Source organism: Hyla sarda, unplaced genomic scaffold (genome assembly GCF_029499605.1).
Source record: "Hyla sarda isolate aHylSar1 unplaced genomic scaffold, aHylSar1.hap1 scaffold_654, whole genome shotgun sequence".
Taxonomy (NCBI): Eukaryota; Metazoa; Chordata; class Amphibia; order Anura; family Hylidae; genus Hyla; species Hyla sarda.
This window is the reverse complement of record NW_026610669.1, coordinates 88868-109592: the sequence shown is the minus strand read 5'-3', so window position 1 is coordinate 109592 and position 20725 is coordinate 88868. Positions and strand designations below refer to the sequence as shown.

The 20725-nt window shown below is 49.2% G+C and overlaps 1 protein-coding gene across 1 annotated transcript in view; it reads right to left on the bottom strand.

Annotated features, from left to right (window-relative positions):
- Positions 1-281: 281 nt before the first annotated feature.
- Positions 282-20725, bottom strand: part of LOC130342650 (intraflagellar transport protein 172 homolog) — a gene marked incomplete at its 5' end in the record, with an annotated part of 101270 nt that continues 80826 nt past the window's right edge. The window contains 16 exon segments of the mRNA XM_056554283.1: positions 282-416; positions 492-583; positions 9495-9648; positions 9763-9861; positions 10053-10112; positions 10358-10453; positions 10538-10657; positions 11013-11123; positions 12343-12459; positions 12904-12990; positions 14422-14485; positions 16263-16372; positions 16483-16581; positions 17343-17472; positions 17568-17677; positions 17756-17936. Of these exon segments, the coding sequence (XP_056410258.1) occupies positions 327-416; positions 492-583; positions 9495-9648; positions 9763-9861; positions 10053-10112; positions 10358-10453; positions 10538-10657; positions 11013-11123; positions 12343-12459; positions 12904-12990; positions 14422-14485; positions 16263-16372; positions 16483-16581; positions 17343-17472; positions 17568-17677; positions 17756-17936 (1720 nt within the window).

Sequence of the window (20725 nt, the reverse complement as noted above, 5' to 3'; positions counted from 1 at the left end):
TTATTATAGTGTTGGGATTATGTATAATATAATGGCTCCCTGCTGTGGTCACACTTCATCCATGTGTCTTACAGGTACTTGGCTGAGTAGGAGCCTGCACCCCGCTGTTGGTATCTGTAGGTCCTATCACTTATCAATATCAAAACTGAGGCAACCTCCATCTCTGGTATGAGAAACCGATGAGAGGGTTATCTAGACATCTCACCCCCCCAAATAACACTATTTAGCCTCTGTTCACACAGTGAGCAGTAACCAGAGATCAGTGAGGACCAGGACTCCAGTTGTATTTACAGCATTTTATTGATACAGGACTCCATGCGATCTTCTTACTGGAAAGAGAAGCTGGTGTTGGGGAGAGCTCCGCACCAGCGACTGATGAACTTCAGCACATCCTGGCACTCCGGGCTGTGGCTGGTCTGTAGATGGCAGAACAGAGGGTCACATGACATCAGAAGGGCGGGGCAGATGGGGACAGGAAGGAACAAATTTACCTTAATGGCCATGAGGAATTTATTCCAGTCGTCTTTGTTGGCTGCTCTGCCCGGCTGTTTGAACTCAATCTTGTTTCGGAGGACGGGATACCCTGCAGGGGGCGACACAATATCGGTGACTACTCCTATTACCAACAATGACTGAGGTGGGTGCAGGGGATCAGTTGGAGGCATGCTGAGCCCTGTAGTGAGTGCATCCACCTCGAGATATAAAGCCCAATATTCCAGTGAAAAATGAGGACATGGGTTAATTTTAAATGCAATAAAAAAAAGTGGTGTACTATATTATGCAGTTTAGGCACAGTTGTAAGTCTAGAGCAGGGCCGGACGTACAAGGTAGTCTGGTGGCACAGCAGGTGGTAAAAATGTAAATAAACAAAATGTACTGCACCAATGCCACCGATTACCCTCACTGAATAGGGCTAATCGGCGCCCATGACCATAAATTAGCTAAAAGGGGCACTCCCGTGGAAATATATATTTTTTCTTTAAATCAACTAGTGCCAGAAAGTTAAACAGATTTGTACATTAACCCCTTAAGGACCAAGCGCATTTTGGCCTTAAGGACCAGAGCGTTTGCACATCTGACCACTGTCACTTTAAACATTAATAACTCTGATGCTTTTAGTTATCATTCTGATTCAGTGTTTTTTTTTCTGTGACATATTCTACTTTAACATAGTGGTAAAATTTTGTGGTAACTTCCATCCTTTCTTGGTGAAAAATCCCAAAATTTGATGAAAAATGAAAATTTTGCATTTTTCTAACTTTGGAGCTTTCTGCTTGTAAGGAAATGGATATTACAAATATTTTTTTTGGTTCACATATACAATATGTCTACTTTATGTTCGCATCATAAAATTTATGAGTTTTTACTTTTGGAAGACACCAGAGGGCTTCAAAGTTCAGCAGCAATTTTGAAATTTTTCACTAAATTTTCACTCACTATTTTTCAGGGACCAGTTCAGGTTTGAAGTGGATTTGAAGGGTCTTCATATTAGAAATACCCCACAAATGACCCCATTATAAAAACTTCACCCCCCAAAGTATTCAAAATGACATTCAGTCAGCGTTTTAACCCTTTAGGTGTTTTACAGGAATAGCAGCAAAGTGAAGGAGAAAATTCACAATCTTCATTTTTTACACTCGCATGTTCTTGTAGACCCAATTTTTGAATTTTTACAAGGGGTAAAAGGAGAATGTATACTTCTATTTGTAGCCTGATTTCTCTCGAGTAAGCACATACCTCATATGTCTATGTAAAGTGTTCGGCGGGCGCAGTAGAGGGCTCAGAAGCGAAGGAGCGACAAGGGGATTTTGGAGAGTACGTTTTTCTGAAATGTTTTTTTGGGGGGCATGTTGCATTTAGGAAGTCCCTATGGTGCCAGAACAGCAAAAAAAACTAGACCCCTTGAGGAACATAACAAGGAATTAAAAGAGCCTTAATACCCCACAGGGGTTTCACGACTTTTGCATATGTAAAAAAAAAAATCACATTTTTGCAAGGGTTAATAGCAGAAACTACCCCCCCCCCCAATTTGTAACCCCATCTCTTCTGAGTATGGAGGTACCCCATAAGTTGACCTGAAGCGCACTACGGGCGAACTACAATGCTCAGAAGAGGAGGAGTCTTATTTGGTTTTTTTAGAGCAAATTTTGCTCGGGGGCATGTCGCATTTAGGAAGCCCATATGGTGCCAGGACAGCAAAAGAAAAATTACATGGCATACAATTTGGAAACTAGACCCCTTGAGGAATGTAACAAGGGGTACAGTGAGCATTTACCCCCCCCCCCCACTGGTGTCTGACAGATCTTTGGGCATTTTTTCATTTTCACAGACCACTGTTCCAAAGATCTGTCAAACACCAGTGGGGTGTAAATTCTCACTGCACCCCTCATTACATTCCGTGAGGGGTGTAGTTTCCGAAATGGGGTCACATGGGGGGGTTTTGTTTTTTTTGCGTTTGTCAAAACCGCTGTAACAATCAGCCACCCCTCTGCAAATCACCTCAAATGTACATGGTGCACTCTCCCTTCTGGGCCTTGTTGTGCGCCCCCAGAGCACTTTGCGCCCACATATGGGGTATCTCCGTACTCGGGAGAAATTGCGTTACAAATTTTGGGGGGCTTTTTTCCTTTTTACCTCTTGTGAAAATGTAAAGTATGGGGCAACACCAGCATGTTAGTGTAAAAAATTACATTTTTTTACACTAACATTCTGGTGTAGACCCCAACATTTCCTTTTCATGAAGGGTTAAAGGAGAAATAGCCCCCCCAAACCTTGTAACGCAATTTCTCCCGAGTACGGCGATACCCCATATGTGACCCTAAACTGTTTCTTTGAAATACGACAGGGCTCCAAAGTGAGAGAGCACCATGCGCATTTGAGGACTGAATTAGGGATTGCATAGGGGTGGACATAGGGGTATTCTACGCCAGTGATTGCAAAACAGGGTGCCTCCAGCTGTTGCAAAACTCCCAGCATGCGTGGACAGTCAATGGCTGTCCGGCAATACTGGGAGTTGCTGTTTTGCAACAGCTGGAGGCTCCGCTTTGGAAACAGTGGCGTACCAGACGTTCTTATTGGGGGGGGTCACTGTGTAGGGGTATGTGTGTATGTAGTGTTTTTAACTTTTTATTTAATTTTGTGGTAGTGTAGTGTTTTTAGGGTACAGTCACACGGGCGGGGGATTACAGAGAGTTTCCGAGCACAAAATTTGCTGCATCTCAAGCTTGCAGCGAGAAACTCGCTGTAAAACCCTCGCCCATGTGAATGTACCCTGTACATTCACAGGGGGGGTGCACCAGCTCCCAACTCCCAGCATGCATGGTCTGTTAGTGCATGCTGGGAGTTAGTTTTGCAACAGCTGGAGGCACACAGGTTAGGAAACACTGAGTTAGAAACAGACTGTTTCCCAACCAGTGTGTCTCCAGTTGTTGCAAAACTACAACTCCCAGCATGCCCAGACAGCTGAAGGGCATGCTGGGAGTTGTAGTTTTGCAACATCTGGAGGGCCCCAGTTTGGAGACCATTGTGATCTTCCAGCTGTTGCAAAACTACAACTCTCAACATGCACTGACTGTCCAGGCATGCTGGGAGTTTTAGTTTGGCAACATCTGAAGGGCCAGATGTTGCTGAACTAAAACTCCCAGCATGCCTGGACAGTCAGTGCATGCTGGGAGTTGTAGTTTTGCAACAGCTGGAAGATCACAGATTGGAGACCATTATACAATGGTCTCCAAACTGGGGCCCTCCAGATGTTGCAAAACTACAACTCCTAGCATGCACTGACTGTCCAAGCATGCTGGGAGTTGTAGTTTTCAGACTCTTAGAAGCAGCAGTGAAGATCTTCACTGCTGCCTCTGAGGACCATGTACTTACCTGCCGGTCCTGCCGCTGCTCCAGGTAATAAAAATAAATAGTGTGTGATGTAACATATATAAAATGTAATTTAGACATGCATGACTGACGTAAGCTTAAGAAGAATTGCAATTGAATAGACTAGAATGTACAAATGGAAAAATAGGGTGGAATCGGACAAGATGCAGCAAACCAAAAATTGAGTAAAATAGAATAAAATGATAAAGTAAAATAACATTATAAATAGAAAATAAAAAATAAAATAAAAATAAAAGTAATGATTATGATAAAAATGGAAATAAAAATAGTGTGTATATAAAAATGTGAGTAATAAAAGGAAATATAGTAGAATATAATGAAAAATATAAAAAGATGAAGAAAAGGAAACGATAGATAGAAATAGGAAAAGACATTCGGATATATTGGTGAAATAGGTATAAAAATAAGAGAAGACGTGTATGAATATATAGCTAAGTGATATTGGGAGATTGTGGGGTACAAATAGTCTGGTGATAGTGCGTAATAGTGAATTGGATAGGTGAAGTGAGGTCGTGGTGTGATAGGGTAAATGATTGTGTATTATGTGATCTATGGGTGATGTTGACTGCAGGAATAACTAAAAAATTATTCTTCAGGGGTATAAATTACTCTAAAAAGGGGGGGGGGGGGTATAGAATGACTAAAAATAACTCTTTACATTTTTAGAATGTTTTAAAATTTTTAAAACATTACTCTAAAAAAACGAACACCTCCAACTCACTGTTCAGTCCTTTTAGTGCTAGGGAATCAAATTCGAATATTTTTTGTGATTCTGCTCTCGACATTTTGTTAATGTAATTACCTCCTCGCCAATCGTGCTGAGGAGTTGGATGGCTGCATCTCAGACAATTGGGGTTTCCTTGATGGAACTGTTTAAAATGGGCTGACAATGGATGTTTTACATTTTGTTTTTTGATATTGTATCTGTGTTGGAGTATACGTGTTTTCAGAGCACGTGATTTACGCCCTATATATTGCTTTTGGCAAGAACATTCTATTACGTACACCACTCCTTTACTTGCACAATTGAGGAAATCATTGATTTTGTGTGTATAGTTGTTGATTTTAGATTTTATTTCTGATGTTCTTTTATCAAATTGGGTGGCCTTGCAATTTGGACATTGTCCACATCTAAAGAATCCTTTTAAGTCTACTATTGTAGCTAGGGGTTTGGGATTAGAATTAGTGGTCCGGACTGTGGGTGCTATTTTTATACCTAGATGAGGTGCTCTGGTGTATACGATAGGCGGTCGGTCTGGGAGGAATTCGTTTTAAAGCTTTGTCTTCCCAAAGTAGTGGCCAGTATTTTTTGATAACTTCTATTTTGTCGTATTGAGTGTTAAAGGGGATAATGAGTTTAGGAAGATCCTTATTGGTTGGTGTTTGTGTGATTAGTGTTCTAGGGGTTACGAATGTAGTCCTATCGAGGTTCCGCACTTTATTGAGGGATTGGTGTAGACTTTCTAATGGATATATTTTGATAATGAATTGATTGGTAAGGGATATAGCTTCAATTTCAAATTGCTCATTGTGGGTACAATTTATTTTTATTCTCCTAAATTGGCTTGTAGGGACATTAATCAGCCATTGAGGAAGATGGCAGCTTGTATGGAGAATAAACCAGTCCTTTGCTACAGGTTTGATATGTGCTACATGTAAGTTTATCGGTGGCTGATATTAAAAGATCTAAAAATTCCACAGATGTGGTACAAATGTTTGGAGTGAATCTAAGGTTAAAATTGTTAATATTAATAGAAGAAATAAAATTATCCAAAGTGGATTTACTACCCCGCCAAATAAAAAAAAGATATCATCGATGCCGGGTCACCAGATCGCCACCCAGCTGTGGGTTGATGGAATTATTTTCCCAACAGGCCATTAAAAGGTTGGCATAGCTGGGGGCGAATCTGGTGCCCATAGCAGTCCCGTTTGTAAGTAAAAATAGTTGTGTTAAAATGAAGTTAATACCTTCTAAAATAAAACTGATCTGTGGGTAAATCTGCAAGTCCCTCTGTGTCCCGGATAGCTGCTATGCCTTGCTGATGATTAATAATTGTATATAGGGAGCTCACATCTAGTGTTCCCATGATGGATCCCAATTTCTGTCTAACTGCTCAATGATGATGTCACGTCCCGGGAACTGTGCATGATGGGAGAAAATCCCCATAGGAACTGCACAGCTCCCGTGACGTGAGTCATCAGAGAGTAGTTAGACAGAAAACAACAACTCAACTTCAGAAGCTAATAACTATTGGAAGGATTAAGATTTTTTAATAGAAGTCATTTACAAATCTGTAACTTTCCGGAGCCAGTTGATATATAAAAAAAAATTTTGGCCTGGAATACCCCTTTAAGTCGTATTCGATAGCTTTTTTAAATGCTGACATATCGGGACTAATTTCTTGTTTGGGGAAAAATGTGATTGATTTTTTTTTAGGGTAGTGTGTTTGTATGTGGACTTGATTGTGGTCTGACTGGCTATGGGGTTTTTCATAAAATATTTTTTGAGACTGAGTTTGCGAATAAATTTTTCTATACCTAATGTATACTCCGAATTTGTCTAATGGTTGGCTGGGGGCGAATTTAAGGCCTTTATTGAATAGTTTTATCTGATTCGTGTTCAACGTTACAGAACTTAAGATTCACAAGATAATGCTATATTTAATTTAATTTATTTGGTTTTGGGTTGATCTATTCTATGGCTTCCTCTACGTACTCTCTTTTTTGTGGTTGGGAGTGATTGGGGGTGTCGGATGAACTTGGGCTACTGTTTTGACTGTCTGGTTTTCCTGGGGGCCATAGATTGTTTGAATGACAAATTAGTCAATTAAATGTTGGATTGGTCTGGTTGTGGGGTGTCTGATAATTCTGGGTGAAATGTTGTTGATTATGATATGGTCTGTGGGTGGGATTTCTCCAGCTGTTGTGGGGGTAGTGGTTGGTGCGGGGATTGGAATGATATGACCCCGAATTGTCAGGGGTGTGAGTGATAGTACTTCTGTGGGTATGGGGAATAGTAGGGTCGTTTGTGATATTGTTGGCTGTGTGTTGGGGTGGTCACTTCTAAAAAATGATTGTCTGAGGATAATGTGGTGTATCTGTTAGAAGTGGGTTATGTTGTAATTGATAGTTGGGTCATTGGTCACAGTGGATGGAATCTTTGAATCCATAGTTTTGTTTTTTAGTGTTACATAAATGTTTCTTAGTTTTTTTTCGTGATTATTTTTTTTTTTATAGAGTCAAATTTTTTGCATAAAGCTCCTTGATATTTCATAAATTCCGGTGTTTGGTCAAAAGAATCTATGGTGGTGCGAATGGTATCAATTTTAGAATCAATTTCATTCAGTATTTAATACTTTCCTTCTTTTTATATTTTTTCATTATATTCTACTATATTTTTTCATTTTATTACTCACATTTTTATATACACATATAATTTGATTATATAATCATTTTTATTTCCATTTTTATCATCTCATTACTTAATTTCTATTTTTATTATTTTATTTTTTATCTATTTATAATTGTTATTTTACTTTATCATTTTATTCTATTTTACTCATGATTTTTGGTTTTCTGCATCTTATCCGATTCCACCCTATTTTTCCATTTGTACATTCTAGTCTATTCAATTGCAATTCTTAAAGGGGTATTCCGGTGCTTACACATCCTTATCCCCTATCCAAAGGATAGGGGATAAGATGCCTGATCGCGGGAGTCCCGCTGCTGGGGACGCTCGTGATTATGCACGCGGCACCCTGTTTGTAATCAGTCCCCGGAGCGTGTTTGCTCCGGGTCTGATTACGGTCGACCGCAGGGCCGGCGGCGTGTGACGTCACGCTCCGCCCCTCAATGCAAGCCTACGGGAGGGGGCGTGATAGCTATCACGCCCCCTCCCATAGGCTTGCATTGAGGGGCGGCGCGTGATGTCACACGGGGGCGGAGGCGTGACGTCACGCCGCCGGCCCTGCGGTCGACTGTAATCAGACCCGGAGCGAACACGCTTCGGGGACTGATTACAAACGGGGGTGCCGCATGCATGATCATGGGGGTCCCCAGCGGCGGGACCCCCGCGATCAGGCATCTTATCCCCTATCCTTTGGATAGGGGATAAGATGTGTAAGCACCAGAGTGCCCCTTTAAGCTTACTTCAGTCATGCATGTCTAAATTAAATTTTATATATGTTACATCACACACTATTTGTTTTTATTATAAAGTCTGCATTTAAATCAACTGACTTTTTTCCCACGTTTTCTAAAAAAAATCCCATTTTTTTTGCTAATTGCTTGTGACGCCCCCCTAAAAGGGAGGAGATACTTATATAAATACTCCACCACAAAGACCATTTGGGACATATTCCAAGCTGCTGAGGAAAAGTCCTATGGAGGACTTGAAACGTGTCCAGCTTTAATCTATTATCACCACTTTATCCAGCATTCAACCATCTGTTCCCATTGCGGCATCCTTCAGACACAGATAAATTCTGTGCACATCGCCACGAGGAGACTGCCGGCCCTCGGGCTGAATGAATGAAACCACCACAGCGCTCCTAAAAGACCGGACTTACCACTATCACCGCTGTATATTTTGAGACGTCCGAGTCTCTAACAGCCATTGCGTTCCTCATATGAGCCGGGACTATCATTCTAATAAGGTACCATGTACGTGATTGCATTCTGAGGCGCTGCAGTCCCCTTGTCTAAAGCCCAAACACATTGCTGTATACGTTTGAGACTGCAGAGTCTCTAACAGCGAGCTCTCTGCTCTCAGAGCGGGACTACATTTTAGATTTTTATTTTTAATGTATTTTTGCCATTTTTGATTGAATATTGCCTCTATCTATTTGTGTTTCCACTGGCCCTGTGAGTCACGCTACACATAAAATGTTAACATTGTGTAAATTCATATATAAATAGATTTCCCATTTATTCTAGACCCTGAGCCTCAATTTCTTTACTATTTATTTGCCATTTGAGTTGCTCGGGACGCAGGTCACTAGTCTGATAAGAGCCTCCCAAAATATTCTCTATGCCAGATCTGTAAATTACTTCTATTAAAAAATCGTAATCCTTCCAGTACTTATTAGCTGCTGAATACTACAGAGGAAATGGTTTTCTTTTTGGAACACAGAGCTCTCTGCTGACATCACAAGCACAGTGCTCTCTGCTGACATCTCTGTCCATTTTAAGAACTGTACAGAGCAGGAGAAAATCCCCATAGAAAACATAGGCTGCTCTGGACAGTTCCTAAAATGGACAGAGATGGCAGCAGAGAGCTCTGTGTTCCAAAAAGAGAACCATTTCCTCTGTAGTATACAGACCCAAAAATGTACTGAAAGGTGGAAGATTTTTTTAATAGAAGTAATTTACAAATCTGTTTAATTTTTTGGCACCAATTGATATTTTTTTTCCCACATGAGTACCCCTTTAAAATAGTACAGCGAGGATAGCCTAGGAATTCTGGCTCATACGTTAACACCAGCTAAATACATCTTACCCCTTCTGCAGAATTATCTACAAATGAAGGTTTCACTTTAGTCTCGTTGCTGATCTGGAGAAATGTGAATGCTGCTTATCTCAGTCAGTAATGGACGACTACTCACCTGAGATCACACAAGGGAGGGAGCGGACACCGCTGTTCACTGCCACCAACGATGCCTCGTAGATGCCCCGCTCATCAACCGGAAGGACTTGCTCCACCCGCTGGTCCATAGACACTGCCAGCACCCATTCTCTCACTTCCTCTCGCTTCTCCACCTGACAAAGAAATGTGTTATACAGAGGAGAGGACATGGACACCGGGGAAGAGGGGAGAGTGTATGAGACGCGTCGTGAGGAGGGGACAGCATACTGCCAGGTATGGGTGCTCACCGGAATGTGCTGCTTTGCAGGGAGCGGAACTTCAAAGGGAATATCTGTAGACTGAAAATCTGTGTGGTCAAGAGCATCCAGATTTCCCTCCTCAATGGCCTGTGGAGAAAACAATGGAAGGTGATTGAGGTAACAATCCGAGTGCCCCAGACTGGCATCAAACATTATGGCCCAGGCAGCCGTTCAGAGAGTCTGCACCCTGTCCTCCTATAGTCGCTACAGCTTATACCCTGCAGTACCCTCAGACTGATGACCCCAAAAGGTGCCCATGAAGACGTGTCATCACTTACATCTACCAAGTCCAGAAATCTGTTCAAGAAGATGAAGGCCGAGTTTTCCCATCCCATCATCTGTAGTAGGAAACAAAGAAAGATGTCACTTAGGAGGAGACATCGAGACGGACAATGACTTGGGGCCAGGCAGAAGACGGGAGCTCGGGCAACCAGAGAACAACATTTATTGGGAGACAAAACTTTGGGCACCTGATAGACTGTGCACCAATCGGCCTCCGCCTTTAATTCATTTGGCGCAGTCTGACTGGTGGCTACAGGGAGTCCTCCCAGTATGTGAATGTTTCTTCCATCCAGCACGTTACCTTAGCAGCCATTCCTGCCTCATAGAAAGCCTTGTCTGCAGGAAGCAGATCCGTGTGCCGCAACAAGGAGACACAGAGTTTAGCAGCGACAACATCCTGAAATAATAAAAAAATCAGGAAGGTGAAGAGATGGAGCAGTGGGGTGTACATCAGTGGGGGGGGCGGGGGTCAGGCTCTCACCAGCTGGGGGACTCCTTGGAACGCAGAACGGGTGGCGCAGTAGTGAGCGATCAGCATCATCTGCTCAAACTCCTGGTGGGCCGGAGAATTCACCTCACTGGATTTCACCAGATTCTCGCACTGTCAAGGACAAAAGATTGCTAGGAGCTGCGGAGACCCCAGAAGATGTGTTATCCCCCCCCCCCCCCCAGGATGGCGGAGACCCCAGAAGATGTGTAATCCCACCCCCAGGAAGGCGGAGACCCCAGAAGAGGCGTAATCCCACCCACAAGACGGCAGAGACCCCAGTAGATGTGTAATCCCACCCCCAGGAAGGCGGAGACCCCAGAAGATGTGTAATCCCATCCAGAGGACGGTGGAGACCCCAGTAGATGTGTACTCCCACCCCCAGGACGGCGGAGACCCCCAGATGATGTGTAATCCCACCCAGAGGACGGCAGAGACCCCAGAAGATGTGTAATCCCACCAGTCTTACCAGGTTGTAAAGCATGTCCCTGAGGTTAGCCCAGAAGTGGTATGACTCTGCACAGTTCATTCCCTCACTGTTCACCATTTCCATGAAGATACGTTTATAAATGTTAAAATTCTGGATAAGAAAATGTGGAGAACAGGAAGGGTGAGGAGCAGGTGACAGGAGAACATGGAGGGTAAGGAGCGGGTGACAGGAGAACATGGAGGGTGAGGAGCGGGTGACAGGAGAACATGGAGGGTGAGGAGCGGGTGACAGGAGAACATGGAGGGTGAGGAGCGGGTGACAGGAGAACATGGAGGGTGAGGAGCAGGTGACAGGAGAACATGGAGGGTAAGGAGCGGGTGACAGGAGAACATGGAGGGTGAGGAGCGGGTGACAGGAGAACATGGAGGGTGAGGAGCGGGTGACAGGAGAACATGGAGGGTGAGGAGCGGGTGACAGGAGAACATGGAGGGTGAGGAGCGGGTGACAGGAGAACATGGAGGGTGAGGAGCGGGTGACAGGAGAACATGGAGGGTGAGGAGCGGGTGACCGGAGAACATGGAGGGTGAGGAGCGGGTGACAGGAGAACATGGAGGGTGAGGAGCGGGTGACCGGAGAACATGGAGGGTGAGGAGCGGGTGACAGGAGAACATGGAGGATGAGGAGCGGGTGACTGACAGGAGAACATGGAGGTTGGGGAGTTGGTGACAGGAGAACATGGAGGGTAAGGAGCGGGTGACTGACAGGAGAATATGGAGGGTGGGGAGCGGGTGACAGGAGAACATGGAGGGTGAGGAGCGGGTGACAGGAGAACATGGAGGGTGAGGAGCGGGTGACAGGAGAACATGGAGGGTGAGGAGCAGGTGACCGGAGAACATGGAGGGTGAGGAGCAGGTGACAGGAGAACATGGAGGGTGAGGAGCGGGTGACGGACAGGAGAACATGGAGGTTGGGGAGTTGGTGACAGAAGAACATGGAGGGTAAGGAGCGGGTGACTGGAGAACATGGAGGTTGGGGAGTTGGTGACAGGAGAACATGGAGGGTGAGGAGCGGGTGACAGGAGAACATGGAGGGTGAGGAGTGGGTGACAGGAGAACATGGAGGGTGAGGAGCAGGTGACAGGAGAACATGGAGGGTGAGGAGCGGGTGACAGGAGAACATGGAGGGTGAGGAGCGGGTGACAGGAGAACATGGAGGGTGAGGAGCGGGTGACAGGAGAACATGGAGGGTGAGGAGCGGGTGACAGGAGAACATGGAGGGTGAGGAGCGGGTGACTGACAGGAGAATATGGAGGGTGGGGAGCGGGTGACTGACAGGAGAACATGATGTACACAGGAGTTCTTTCGGGTACCTGGGCATTGGCGGGGGCCCCGTGCTGCATGTACAAGGCGAGGGCCTTCTCCCAGTTTTCGTCTTTGATGAGATGTGTAGCAAACAGCGCCAGGTATTTGTGGAGGACCTTGTAATTCTGGGATACAGAGGCTGAGAAATGAGTATATGACCGCCACATAATGTCCTATAAATAACAGCTGTGGGCTGAGCATCTCCAGGAGGGATCAGGCTCCCCAGGTGTTTCAGGCTCCCCCCCCTGTTTGTAGGGATCGGGCCCCCCAAGTGTATTAGCCGCCCCCCCGTTTGTAGGGATCAGGCCCCCCAAGTATATAGGGACCAGGCCCCCCCAAGTGTATTAGCCCCCGTGTTTGTAGGGATCAGCCCCCCCCCCCCCCAAGTATATCAGGCCCCTCCCCCCGTTTGCATGGATCAGGCCCCCCCAAGTATATGAGGCCCCCCAAGTAGATCGGTCTAAACCCCCCCCCCCCCCCCCCCCCCCGTTTGTAGGGATCAGTTCCCCCCCCCCAGGATGTTTCTGACCACTGATCCCTCCACCCCCTGCAGTGACCTGTGACCTTACCTGCTTCCCAGCGATCTCTATGCACTTCTCCCACTGCCCGCGGTCAGAATACATATCTAGAGCGGCCATGACATCAACCCCAACAAGCTGAAAACAAAAGACAAAGATCAATAAGGTATTTGCGGGATTGGGGGGGGGGGGGGGTAATGGAGTAGAAGGCCACGAGGAGCTGCAGAGGAGGAGAGGGGAGGTGGTGAGGCGTGGCAGAGGAGGAGAGGGGAGGCAGAGGATGAGAGGGAGGTGAAGAGGGGAGGCAGAGGAGGAGAGGGAGGTGGTGAGGCGCGGCAGAGGAGGAGAGGGAGGTGAAGAGGCGCAGCAGAGGAGGAGAGGGAGGTGGTGAGGCGCGGCAGAGGAGGAGAGGGAGGTGAAGAGGCGCAGCAGAGGAGGAGAGGGAGGTGAAGAGGCGCGGCAGAGGAGGAGAGGGAGGTGAAGAGGCGCGGCAGAGGAGGAGAGGGAGGTGGTGAGGCGTGGCAGAGGAGGAGAGGGAGGTGAAGAGGCGCGGCAGAGGAGGAGAGGGAGGTGGTGAGGTGTGGCAGAGGAGGAGAGGGAGGTGGTGAGGCGTGGCAGAGGAGGAGAGGGAGGTGGTGAGGCGTGGCAGAGGAGGAGAGGGAGGTGAAAAGGGGTGGCAGAGGAGGAGAGGAAGGTGAAGCGTGGTGGAGGAGAGGGAGGTGGTGAATCGTGGCAGAGGAGGAGAGGAGGTGAACAGGGGAGGCAGAGGATGAGAGGGAGGTGAAGAGGCGCGGCAGAGGAGGAGAGGGAGGTGAAAAGGGGTGGCAGAGGAGGAGAGGGAGGTGGTGAGGCGTGGCAGAGGAGGAGAGGGAGGTGAAGAGGCGTGGCAGAGGAGGAGAGGGAGGTGGTGAGGTGTGGCAGAGGAGGAGAGGGAGGTGGTGAGGCGTGGCAGAGGAGGAGAGGGAGGTGAAAAGGGGTGGCAGAGGAGGAGAGGAAGGTGAAGCGTGGTGGAGGAGAGGGAGGTGAAAAGGGGTGGCAGAGGAGGAGAGGAAGGTGAAGCGTGGTGGAGGAGAGGGAGGTGAAAAGGGGTGGCAGAGGAGGAGAGGAAGGTGAAGCGTGGTGGAGGAGAGGGAGGTGGTGAATCGTGGCAGAGGAGGAGAGGAGGTGAACAGGGAAGGCAGAGGATGAGAGGGAGGTGAAGAGGGGTGGCAGAGGAGGAGAGGGGAGGCAGAGGAGGAGAGGGAGGTCATGAGAAGCGGGGGAGGAGGAGAGGGAGGTCATGAGAAGCAGGGGAGGAGGAGAAGGAGGTCATGAGAAGTGGCAGAGAAGAGCGTGGTGGTGAGAGGCGGAGGAGGAGAGGGAGGCCGCAAGGAGCGGAGGAGGAGAGGCAGGTCGAGAGGAGCCGCAGGGGAGGAGGAGAGGGAGGCTGCGAGGAGCGGAGGAGTAGAGGGAGGCCGCGAGGAGTGGGGGAGGAGGAGAGGGAGGCCACGAAGAAGCGAGGAGGTCATGAAGAGTGGCAGAGGAGGAGGGGAAGGTTATCAGTACAAATGTAATGTTCAGTCATCTCACCGAGTCCACTTTCCCCTGATTCTTCAGGTAATCCTTATATCTCTCATCTACGTACTGCTCATACCTGAGAGGAGAAATCATCACTGGTGGACGGAAAAGGGTCAATACACCCGCTGCTTGTGCCCCCAACCATGTCCTTCACCTCCCTACACCCATGGTCTATGTGTATATATATATATACAATGAGATCATTATACAAGATTGTAGATGTGCGCCATGTCTGTTTCTTCTACCCGAATTCACACTGTGTTTTCTATCCCCTCATTTTTTGTTATAACATGTTGTCTGCACTCTTCCCCACCCCCTCAGCCCAATCCTATATAAGTAGTAGTTAGCTACACAAGGGCCATTTCTTTCCTAGCAGCCTCCCAGTCTGACTGGGAGAGTATGGTAAGTGAGCTGTAACACCCTGTTCACACTGGTGTGGTGCTGTGCCGCGTCCTTTGCTGCCGTGGCGCCGTGTCTGCGGGGAGGTGCGACCCATAGACTGGTTTGAGTGGCATTGGGGCCGCTCTGCCAGTGGGTCGTTCCCTCCCTCCCCCCGTGGGCACTGGTGTCGTGGCGGTCGCCGCCCAGTGCTACGCCATTTTATACTAGGGACGTTAGGGACCCACTCTGAACAGGTGGCCTTGACGTGGCGAGTGGCTTGTACTTTTTGATCAAAAATGTATAATAACAACCTGTTAGTTTTTGATATTGTGCTGAGAAGCAATCAGATCATTATACAAGATTGTAGATGTGCGACCATGTCTGTCTTCTACCTGAATATATATATATATATCTCTCCCTATTTACCTGCCCCCTCTCCATCCTCCTCTCCATCCTCCCCTCGCACACGTCCCCGCCCCCTCTCCATCCTCCCCTCGCACACGTCCCCGCCCCCTCTCCATCCTCCCCTCGCTCACGTCCCCGCCCCCTCTCCAACCTCCCCTCGCACACGTCCCCGCCCCCTCTCCATCCTCCCCTCGCACACGTCCCCGCCCCCTCTCCATCCTCCCCTCGCACACGTCCCCGCCCCCTCTCCATCCTCCCCTCGCTCACGTCCCCGCCCCCTCTCCAACCTCCCCGCCCCCTCTCCATCCTCCCCTCGCACACGTCCCCGCCCCCTCTCCATCCTCCCCTCGCACACGTCCCCGCCCCCTCTCCATCCTCCCCTCGCACACGTCCCCGCCCCCCTCTCCATCCTCCCCTCGCTCACGTCCCCGCCCCCTCTCCATCCTCCCCTCGCTCACGTCCCCGCCCCCTCTCCATCCTCCCCTCGCTCACGTCCCCGCCCCCTCTCCATCCTCCCCTCGCACACGTCCCCGCCCCCTCTCCATCCTCCCCTCGCACACGTCCCCGCCCCCTCTCCATCCTCCCCTCGCACACGTCCCCGCCCCCTCTCCATCCTCCCCTCGCTCACGTCCCCGCCCCCTCTCCATCCTCCCCTCGCACACGTCCCCGCCCCCTCTCCATCCTCCCCTCGCACACGTCCCCGCCCCCTCTCCATCCTCCCCTCGCACACGTCCCCGCCCCCTCTCCATCCTCCCCTCGCACACTTCCCCGCCCCCTCTCCATCCTCCCCTCGCACACGTCCCCGCCCCCTCTCCATCCTCCCCTCGCACACGTCCCCGCCCCCTCTCCATCCTCCCCTCGCACACGTCCCCGCCCCCTCTCCATCCTCCCCTCGCACACGTCCCTGCCCCCTCTCCATCCTCCCTTCGCACACGTCCCTGCCCCCTCTTGATCCCAGTCCCAGTCTACAGTTGATCCTCCCCTCACACATATCCCCTCTAACCTCCACTCACATGTCCCTACCCCCTCTCTCCTCCCCTCACATATGTTCCCGCCCAAGACAATACCTGGAGTCCAGCTCCTTGGCCACTCTCTTGGCTTTGTTCCACTCTTCACCATCTATAAAGGCGTCTATGGCTTCCTTAATTAGGTCCATGTTCAGATACAGCTCTGCCGCCTGAAATTAACAGGCAATTTATTCACAGTCAATGTAGACAACGGACACCCCGAGTCCTGTCCATCCTAATATACTGCAGAGTCCCCCATTCATTCTCTTAGCATCCTCACCGCATTGTATTTTCCAGCAGACGCCAATTTAGGGCCAACAACATGGACAACCTCCAGACTTCTGCTGGGAGCCAGGAACTTGATGGATAACTCTGCAGCCTAGAAGGAACGAAGAAGAAGACCATACGATATCTAAGGTTACCATCGATTATCGATTAAGCAATCAGGAAACATGGGACCAGTGGGCACAAGGAGAATGGAGCGACACAGATCCCACGGGCAACTCATGTCCATATATACAACCACGAGAGAGGAGACCATCAACACCACAGCCCAACACTGAGGGACCATCAATACCACAGCCCCAACACTGCAGGACCATCAATACCACAGCCCCAACACTGCAGGACCATCAATACCACAGCCCCAACACTGAGGGACCATCAATACAACAGCCCCAAAACTGAGGGACCATCAATACCACAGCCCCAACACTGCAGGACCATCAATACAACAGCCCCAACACTGAGGGACCATCAATACAACAGCCCCAAAACTGAGGGACCATCAATACCACAGCCCCAAAACGGAGGGACCATCTACACCATCAATACTACAGCACCAACATTGAGGGACCATCTACACCCTACAACCATCCAGGATAATGCCATAAACAGGAAATGGACTCTACATGAAAGGACAGGCGACCCTGTCAAGAGAGGATGGGCAAACATCTAAAAATTAGGACCCTACCAGAGAGGACGGGTAACCACCTGACCAATAGAGGATGGACAACCACCTAAAATCATGACCCTACAAAGGAAGGCAGGCCACCATGTGACATGATGACTGAAAAATAAGAAAAGACAAAAACCAACAAATCTAATGATGACAAATATGAAGCGGAGAATGTCGTGTACCTTCATCCAGCATTTCTCCATGACGTCTGTGCTGTCCAGGTCCTTCACCTTCAGGTAGCAGTCCACGGCTCTGGCATATTCCCCAGCTTGCTCCCACTCCCGGGCCTGCTCCAGTAAAGCCTCGGCTCCTCTGTTGGGTGAAAACGTTTACCATTAAGGGCCCACGTGTAACATGGGTCAATATGTACATTATCCATACTGGTGGGGACCCCTGAGGACTCTGACCTGGCTCCTCTCTTCACTCCCTCCCTCTCGTACTCTTGCTGCAGCTGCTCCAGAAGGCCAGGGACGTACTCCTTGCAGATCCGGATGGCATCGCTCCACATGCCGGCTTCCTGTGTAGAAAACCAGATAAAATGATTGACTCTGTCCTAGTACGGCTGCATCATCCAGTGCCAGGAAACCATATATACCTTATAATACTTCACTGCAAGCTCAGGTCTCTGTGCACGCAGCAGAAACGCCTCTGCCTTCTGATAATCCTTCTGTTCAAAGGCAAAGCGAGCCTGGCCGGCCAGAACATCCCCCACACTGTCCGTGTCGTACAGCTCTGCCACTCTCTGAGCCGCGTCCCAGTCCTGGTTGTGGACATACCTGAAGAGACAGAGGAGTAACACTCATCTTGTGAGAGGGACTAGCAAACTGAGGGATCCACCATCGTCTGGTAACAGGGAAGAGGAGGGAGATCAGCACAGAGACAGGAGAAGGATTGGGAGAAGATGGAGATCAGGACTGAGCCAGGAGAAGAATTGGGAGAGGAGGGAGATCAGGACTGAGCCAGGGGAAGGATTGGGAGAGGAAGGAGATCAGGACAGAGAAAGGAGAAGGATTGGGAGAAGAGGGAGATCAGGACAGAGCCAGGAGAAGAATTGGGAGAGGAAGGAGATCAGGACAGAGCCAGGAGGAGGATTGGGAGAGGAGGAGATCAGGACAGAGCAAGGAGAAGAATTGGGAGAGGAAGGAGATCAGGACAGAGAAAGGAGAAGGATTGGGAGAGGTGGGAGATCAGGACAGAGCCAGGAGAAGAATTGGGAGAGGAGGGAGATCAGGACAGAGCCAGGAGAAGAATTGGGAGAGGAGGAGATCAGGACAGAGACAGGAGAAGAATTGGGAGAGGTGGGAGATCAGGACAGTGCCAGGAGAAAGATTGGTAGAGGAGAAGATCAGAACAGAGACAGGAGGAGGATTGGGAGAGGAGGAGATCAGGACAGAGACAGGAAAAGGATTAGGAGAGGTGGGAGATCAGGACAGAGCCAGGAGAAGAATTGGGAGAGGAGGGAGATCAGGACAGAGCCAGGAGAAGAATTGGGAGAGGAGGGAGATCAGGACAGAGCCAGGAGAAGGATTGGGAGAAGAGGGAGATCAGGACTGAGCCAGGAGAAGGATTGGGAGAAGAGGGAGATCAGGACTGAGCCAGGAGAAGAATTGGGAGAGATGGGAGATCAGGACAGAGACAGGAGAAAGATTGGGAGAGGAGGAGATCAGAACAAAGACAGGAGAAGGATTGGGAGAAGAGGGAGATCAGGACAGAGCCAGGAGAAGAATTGGGAGAGGAGGAGATCAGGACAGAGACAGGAGAAGAATTGGGAGAGGTGGGAGATCAGGACAGTGCCAGGAGAAAGATTGGTAGAGGAGAAGATCAGAACAGAGACAGGAGGAGGATTGGGAGAGGAGGAGATCAGGACAGAGACAGGAAAAGGATTGGGAGAGGTGGGAGATCAGGACAGAGCCAGGAGAAGAATTGGGAGAGGAGGGAGATCAGGACAGAGCCAGGAGAAGGATTGGGAGAAGAGGGAGATCAGGACTGAGCCAGGAGAAGGATTGGGAGAAGAGGGAGATCAGGACTGAGCCAGGAGAAGAATTGGGAGAGATGGGAGATCAGGACAGAGACAGGAGAAAGATTGGGAGAGGAGGAGATCAGAACAAAGACAGGAGAAGGATTGGGAGAAGAGGGAGATCAGGACGGAGAAAGGAGAAGGATTGGGAGAGGTGGGAGATCAGGACAGATCCAGGAGAAGGCTTGGGAGAGGAGGGAGATCAGGACAGAGCCAGGAGAAGGCTTGGGAGAGGAGGGAGATGAGGAGAGAGCCAGGAGAAGGCTGGGAGAGGAGGGAGATCAGGACAGAGAAAGGAGAAGGATTGGGAGAAGAGGGAGATCAGGACAGAGCCAGGAGAAGGATTGGGAGAGGAGGGAGATCAGAACAGAGACAGGAGAAGGCTTGGGAGAGGAGGAAGATCAGGACAAAGACAGGAGAAGGATTGGGAGAAGAGGGAGATCAGAACAGAGACAGGATTGGGAGAGGAAGGAGATCAGAACAGAGACAGGAGGAGGATTGGGAGAAGGATTGGGAGAGGAGGAGATCAGAACAGAGACAGGAGAAGAATTGGGAGAGGAGGGAGATCAGGACAGAGCCAGGAGAAGGATTGGGAGAAGAGGGAGATCAGAACAGAGACAGGATTGGGAGAGGAAGGAGATCAGAACAGAGACAGGAGGAGGATTGGGAGAAGGATTGGGAGAGGAGGAGATCAGAACAGAGACAGGTGGAGGATTGGGAGAGGAGGGAGATCAGGACAGATCCAGGAGAAGGCTTGGGAGAGGAGGGAGATCAGGACAGAGCCAGGAGAAGGATTGGGAGAGGAGGGAGATCAGAACAGAGACAGGAGAAGGCTTGGGAGAGGAGGGAGATCAGGACGGAGAAAGGAGAAGGATTGGGAGAGGTGGGAGATCAGGACAGTGCCAGGAGAAGGCTGGGAGAGGAGGGAGATCAGGACAGTGCCAGGAGAAGAATTGGGAGAGGAGGGAGATCAGGACCGAGCCAGGAGAAGGCTTGGGAGAGGAGGGAGATGAGGAGAGAGCCAGGAGAAGGCTGGGAGAGGAGGGAGATCAGGACAGAGAAAGGAGAAGGATTGGGAGAAGAGGGAGATCAGGACAGAGCCAGGAGAAGGATTGGGAGAGGAGGGAGATCAGAACAGAGACAGGAGAAGGCTTGGGAGAGGAGGGAGATCAGGACAAAGACAGGAGGATTGGGAGAAGAGGGAGATCAGAACAGAGACAGGATTGGGAGAGGAAGGAGATCAGAACAGAGACAGGAGGAGGATTGGGAGAGGAGGAGATCAGAACAGAGACAGGAGAAGAATTGGGAGAGGAGGGAGATCAGGACAGAGCCAGGAGAAGGATTGGGAGAAGAGGGAGATCAGAACAGAGACAGGATTGGGAGAGGAAGGAGATCAGAACAGAGACAGGAGGAGGATTGGGAGAAGGATTGGGAGAGGAGGAGATCAGAACAGAGACAGGTGGAGGATTGGGAGAGGAGGGAGATCAGGACAGATCCAGGAGAAGGCTTGGGAGAGGAGGGAGATCAGGACAGAGCCAGGAGAAGGAT